General features: G+C 43.6%; 1 protein-coding gene across 1 annotated transcript; it reads right to left on the bottom strand.

Moving 5' to 3' along the window:
• Positions 1–212: 212 nt before the first annotated feature.
• LOC137537845 (S-antigen protein-like) lies at positions 213–5,856 on the bottom strand. Its single transcript, XM_068259797.1, has 3 exons — positions 5,583–5,856; positions 942–1,691; positions 213–877 (listed from the first exon to the last, which is right to left on the bottom strand). Exons 1-3 carry the CDS (start codon positions 5,854–5,856, stop codon positions 213–215), a joined length of 1,689 nt encoding a protein of 562 aa, XP_068115898.1.
• Positions 5,857–6,994: the final 1,138 nt, after the last annotated feature.

Below are 6,994 nucleotides of genomic sequence, written 5' to 3'. Positions count from 1 at the left end.
AGAAGGGGAGATGATGGGTGGGGAGTGGTGGGAACATTTGTTATTGGTAAAAGGGAACAGTAGTAGCACTTGTCTTAGGAAAGGAGTGGTGTTATGATGCACTTGTTATATGTTTATAGGTGACTGGTGGTCACCACAAAAGCCAGGGATGAAGGTTGGGGATGAGCACATCAGGTTTTTGCCCAGGGGCCTTATGGTTTTAGTTAAATCCCTTATGGTGCAGACTGATCTCCAGAACTCTCGTAGCCCTCGTCTTTTCCGTAGGTCACGGATTGATCTCCAGATCTCTCATAGCCCTGGTCTTTTCCGTACGGCAGGAATTGATCTCCAGAACTCTCGTAGCCCTCATCTTTTCCGTATGGCACGGATTGATCTCCAGAACTCTGGTAGCCCTCGTCTTTTCCATAGGGCACGGATTGATCTCCAGAACTCTCGTAACCCTCATCTTTTCCGTATGGCACGGATTGATCTCCAGAACTCTGGTAGCCCTCGTCTTTTCCATAGGGCACGGTTTGATCTCCAGAACTCTCGTAACCCTCATCTTTTCCGTATGGCACGGATTGATCCCCAGAACTCCCATAGCCCTCGTCTTTTCTGTATGGCACAGATTGATCTCCAGAACTCTGGTAGCCTTTGTCTTTTCCATAGGGCACAGATTGATCTCCAGAACTCTCATAGCCCTCGTCTTTTCCGTATGGCACAGATTGATCTCCAGAACTCTGGTAGCCTTCGTCTTTTCCATAGGGCACAGATTGATCTCCAGAACTCTCATAGCCCTCGTCTTTTCCGTATGGCACAGATTGATCTCCAGAACTTTGGTAGCCTTCGTCTTTTCCATAGGGCACAGATTGATCTCCAGAACTCTCATAGCCCTCGTCTTTTCCGTATGGCATGGATTGATCTCCAGGACTCTGGTAGCCCTCGTCTTTTCCATAGGGCACGGTTTTTATCTCCAGAACTCTCGTAGCCCTCGTCTTTTCCGTAGGGCACGGATTGATCTCCAGAACTCTGGTAGCCCTCATCTTTTCCATAGGGCACGGATTGATCCCCAGAAATCTCATAGCCCTCATCTTTTCCGTATGGCACAGATTGATCTCCAGAACTCTCATAGCCCTCGTCTTTTCCGTATGGCATGGATTGATCTCCAGAACTCTGGTAGCCCTCGTCTTTTCCATAGGGCACGGTTTGATCTCCAGAACTCTCACAGCCCTCGTCTTTTCCGTAGGGCACGGATTGAGCTCTAGAACTCTGGTAGCACTCATCTTTTCCATAGGGCACGGATTGATCCCCAGAAATCTCATAGCCCTCATCTTTTCCGTATGGCACAGATTGATCTCCAGAACTCTGGTAGCCCTCGTCTTTTCCATAGGGCACGGATTGATCTCCAGAACTCTGGTAGCCCTCGTCTTTTCCATAGGGCACGGATTGATATCCAGAACTCTGGTAACCCTCATCTTTTCCATAGTGCATGGTTTGACCTCCAGAGTTCTCGTAGCCCTCGTCTTTTCCGTAGGGCACGGATTGATCCCCAGAACTCTCATAACCCTCGTCTTTTCCATAGGGCACGGATTGATCTCCAGAACTCTGGTAGCCCTCATCTTTTCCATAGGGCACGGATTGATCCCCAGAACTCTCATAGCCCTCGTCTTTTCCGTACGGCACAGATTGCTCTCCAGAACCGTCTTCTGATCCTGGAATGATATGAGGACACAATAATTGAATTCATGTAGTTAAAATGAGTGATAAATTAATTAAATGTGCTAAAATGTCAAATGCATTTTAAACTTTGTGTTTGTGTATTGTTTTGTGATTATATATGTACATTAGCTTTAAGCATTCATCAACACACCAAATCCCTGGTGTGATGGTGTGTATTGTAAGTGCATAGGACTGTAAAGCTGGTTATATCTGATGTGAAAAAAATATCAAGTCCTCTCTAAAAGGAATCAGTTCATGAAGAAATTGATTCTTACCACACACTGCACATCAATTTTTAATAGATTCCAGCAGGGAATTTACTGAAAATCGATCAGACTACAATGCTGCATGATTTAAAGCAGTGCAACGCTATGATTCAAACGCGAGCAAAAGGCGATCGACCTGACATTTTAGAGAAATCGATTGACCAGGAAATTCTATGAGCATATGAGCAGCTTAAGGAGTGCATTTGTCTCTTTTCTTCAAAGGAATGTTCTGCTTTTATCATGTTCCCTATATAGAACAGTACACACTGCTCAACCAGGACTCAAACAGTGTGCAACAACTGCTGCAGTTTCATTTATGTAATTGTCTTCAGAGAGTTCCATCTTTTCATACAATATAAACAGTAGGGATGGTCAATAAGATGCAGATAATCCTGAGTTAATGCAGGAGTTATGCAAATTATGTATGCAAATATAAGCAGCTTGACATGGATCAGAATTCCACCTTGGCCAGATCCAATTGGTCCATTTTCAAGCAGCAACATTTGTGTACAACATTTGTATAAACCTGGACCAGCTTAGAAATATTTGCTTCTCATTTACCATCCCTACTAAAAAGTATGATAAGAAGCTAAAAACTGCAGTACCGAAGCTCACAGGACCTGCTGATTATTCCTACACCTGGATTTAGGTCACTTGATCATACTTCTAGTTTTAGGAATTTTAGTTTCTTTGACACAAAAAGTACAACCTCAGGTTGGTTTCAAACCGGCAACCAGCGATTTCACTGCGGTGCAATTAGTTAATTGCATCACACCGCAAATACCAAGCTTCAGAGATATCTGTGCTAATGAGCATTAATGTAATTCTTGGCTCCAAAACACCCCATAAATGGGGTTCTCTACCACTCGCTTCCTGTGGCGGAAATACACATTGCAAGCATGCACCCTGAAACAATTTGCGTCCGCACATGCACACCACAATGCTAACGCCAAACTGTTTAAAATATTTGCATTACCATTAAATTGCATTACTTCCGGTAAACGTTCAACACTGCAGATGCTGTCCCATAACACATTATTGCCATAGCGTTAAATCGGATGCTTCCAGTGCATTGCATCCAGTGTGAAATGTCCCATCGACTTTCATTGATTTAGCCTCACTCTGCGTTAAAAACGGGTAATGCAGCACAATGAAAACGTGGCAGTGTGAAAGGAGCCTCAAGGTGTCCAGTACCAGTACAACTGTTAGTGAATGATCATATTTTTGATAAGATTGAAAGAAAAAAGTGTATTTAATTAATCCAGACTACTAAGAAACCAACGTGCAATCAAATTTAAATCAGTTATGATCATATCCATGAAAAAGTTTGCCATGCAGAATGTGATCATAATGTGATCGATTATCTGTTCTCATACAATACAATCATTATAATCTGATCGAAAAGATGATCATTCACTAAAAATTATACTGTTAATGTGCAGTTGGCATGTTAAAGGACAACAAGTGAGAACTGAGAAGAATATGGAGGCTGCCATATTTTTTTTTTCTATGAAGCAATACCAGTTGCCTGGCAGTCCTGCTGATCTCTTTGGCTGCAGTAGTGTCTGAAGTACAACAGAAACAAGCATTCAGCTAATCTTGTCAGATCTGACAATAATGTCAGAAACACGTGATCTGCTGCATGCTTGTTCAGGGTCTAAGGCTAAAAGTATTAGAGGCAGAGGATCAGCAGGACAGCCAGGCAACTGGTATTGCTTTAAGGCTACTTTCCCACCAAGACATTACGCTTTAGGGGATGTTATGGTCGCATAACGTGCCTCTAACGCAACGCATGGTGGTGTTGAAGTTGGACGTCAGATTGAGCTGCGTTATGCGGCTCTCAAAGCAGCCGCACCAGGTTAGTGATAGGAAGTCTGGATCTTTTTAAGGATTCGGATCATTTGAATCGGATCATTGAAAAGATCCGGATCTTTGAAACAAATAATTTGAATAATTTTACTAGGCAAGCAGACTGGGTGAAATGACTAGCAGGACAGGACTTTCCCTGCACTGTACATTCTGTATGTTCCTTTTTCTTCCAGACAGACATCCACTGAGAACCGAATCTTTCATTGTGATGATCCAGATGATTCGACTCACAAAAAACATCCGGATCAAATAAACGATTCGTTCATGATCCGGACAACACTATAGTCCCACCACGAGTCACCAAGGTGTAGTGAATATTAATTAGCCATGTGGCTGGCCGGAGGAGGAGGGGAGACCTCCTCCTCCAACATTACTGAGAATGTGCAAACAGTCTAACGTTGCCTAGCCGAGTATAACGTACAGCATGCAGCACTTTGTTTAAACGTGCTGCGTTACTATGTAACGCAACGTGTGCACTGTGAACAGCACAATTGATTTTACAGTGCTGTGAGTTAGGCTGCGTTACTGGCTGCTGTAATGTGGGACTTTAAAGTCCCACTGTGAAACCAGCCTAAACGAAATAAATATGACAGCCTCTATATTCTTCTCACTTCAGTTGTGCTTTAAGCAGTCCTCCTCCTCAGTCTTGCTCCATAAAGCAAGTAAATCCACCAACCCCAAATAGGTAGATTTGTCCCCCAATCCCCCACATACTCAACATTTCTGGATATAATTAAAAAAAATGTTCTATTGGATTTCAGAATGACCACATGAAGTAAGATAAATTTGGCATTTTGAATTAGATTTAAAAATATGGAGACTAGAAAGTAGAGATTTGATAACAGGTGACTTCTTTACAAATTAACAAAAAAACAACAACCCGGCAGCCAGAACTCCTTTTCACTTCTGTGAAGCTCAGTTACAGGCTAAGAATACATTACTAATATCAAGAAGTTTTAAATCAGGATGATACCATTTATTGGCTAACTACAAATGAATAAGAATAAACAAGCTTTCGGCCTTGCAGCCTTCCTCAGGTTTATATCCTGTTAGTTTGCAGGCTGGTGGTACAGACAGCTTATATACATGCAACATCAAAAGGGAAAACAGATATTTTTTTCAAGCATAAATACATCATTAAGATGCCTTAATACAAACAGGCCATCTAAATGGGGTAAGATAAGGATCCTTGTTTACTTTATTGCTCACAGACCTGGTATTAGGATTGACCCAGAGGTATCGTAAATTCTTAGTTCACAAGTTCAGCTAGGGTGGCTGAGACAGTTCATATATATATACTAATATCAAAATCACAAATCCTATGGCAGCTTCTGGTGTGTTTACGTCACATGACCAGGAGATGGCACACAGAATACTGCAAGTTTGTAAAGCTGCCCACACACTGATCGGAATAGATCTGATCGTTTTTTGTTTTTTTGTTTTTATACAAAAATGGTTTGTTGATGGAGAGACAATCAATCAGTGCTCCACACACTTGAATGGATATCTGATAGATTTTGATAGCGTTACCTTGCAGACATTGATTGGTTTGATTTGATCAAAACTGTATACTTTGAATCAAGTCAGAATTGATACAATAAAATAATCAAATCTGTTAATTTGATAAAACATCAAAATCGATCTGTGTATGGCCACCTTAAAGTAATCTGAAGTAAATGAGTTGGATACTCTTCTATGGGGAGGGAAGGCTCTAGATCCCATAGTGTCTCCATAGTCCTCGCTCCGTGCCGCTGTTCCATCGCCAGCCCTGGTGACGTTCTTTGACTAGCTTGGTAGAATATGTCTTCATCTTCAACCCTCCTCGGGCAGTCTTCAGAAGTACTGCCATCCCCGAGTACTTCCCGATGATGAGCGAATCCGTACTGCGCACAAGCAAGTCTGGGCTTGCACATGAGCAGTACAGATGCACCCATCTTTGGAGGAACTCGGGGAAGAAAGTGTTTCCAAAGACTGCCGAGGACTCCTGAAGGCATTTAACATCACTAGAGGAATGAGAAGACATAGCGCGGACTAGGAAGGCTTTATGGGACCCAGTGTCTTCCCTCCCCATAGGTAGTGATGTAGGCGAACAGCTCGCCTTCATAGGTGAACAACTCGCCTGCAAACAGTTATGGCCCTTTACTACTTACGTGTCCCTGTCTCTCAGCAGTATGCATGCCCTGGGCTGGACACATTCAGTAGTATGCATGCCGTGGTTTAGCGATGCGCATCCTTGATTGCGTGCCTGTGGCTGTGCATGCTTTGCGCATGTGCGTGACGTGACGAAGCGTGCCCAGCCACAGGCGCGCAATCAAGGACACGCACTGCTGGGCCACGGCATGCATTCTACTGAACGTGTCCGGGCCAGGGCATGTGTACTGCTGAGAGACAGCGACCCGGAAGTAGTACAGGGTCATAGCTGTTTGCAGGTGAACTGTTCGCCTACATCACTACTCATAGGTAAATATCTCTATCTTCACAGCCACGCTCCCCTCTGTGTACGAGTGCGGCCACACTGCACAGGAACCAGTGGTCTTGCACCTGTGCAGTAGCACTAAACCACTTGTGCACAAAGAAAAAAGCTGTGCATGATCAGCTCCGTGTTACTGTGCAGATTGTGGCTAGAGATGTCGCGAACCTCCGATTTTCGGTTCACGAAACGGGTTCGCGAACTTCCGCGGAAGGTTCGGTTCGCGGAAAAGTTCGCGAACCGCAATAGACTTCAATGGAGAGGCGAACTTTGAAAAATAGAAAAAATTATGCTGGCCACAAAAGTGATGGAAAAGATGTTTCAAGGGGTCTAAACACCTGGAGGGGGGCATGGCAGAGTGGGATACATGCCAAAAGTCCCGGGGAAAAATCTGGATGTGACGGAAAGCAGCGTTTTAAGGGCAGAAATCACATTGAATGCTAAATTGCAGGCCTAACGTGCTTTCAAACATCTTGCATGTGTATACATCAATCAGGGAGTGTAATTAGAGTACTGCTTCACACTGACACACCAAACTCACTGTGTAACGCACCACAAACAGCTGTTTGTGTAGTGACGACCATGCTGGACTACTGCGCAACATGGCGAGATTGCTCTTCCTCACTCAGTGATGTCAGGTAATGTGTGACTTCCTTCTCAACTTTCCATGGCATTGTTAAAAAGCTTACGT

This window comes from Hyperolius riggenbachi, chromosome 11, assembly GCF_040937935.1.
Source record: "Hyperolius riggenbachi isolate aHypRig1 chromosome 11, aHypRig1.pri, whole genome shotgun sequence".
Classification (NCBI taxonomy): Eukaryota; Metazoa; Chordata; class Amphibia; order Anura; family Hyperoliidae; genus Hyperolius; species Hyperolius riggenbachi.
Note: the sequence above shows the minus strand (reverse complement) of the source record. Positions and strands in the feature narration are given on the sequence as shown.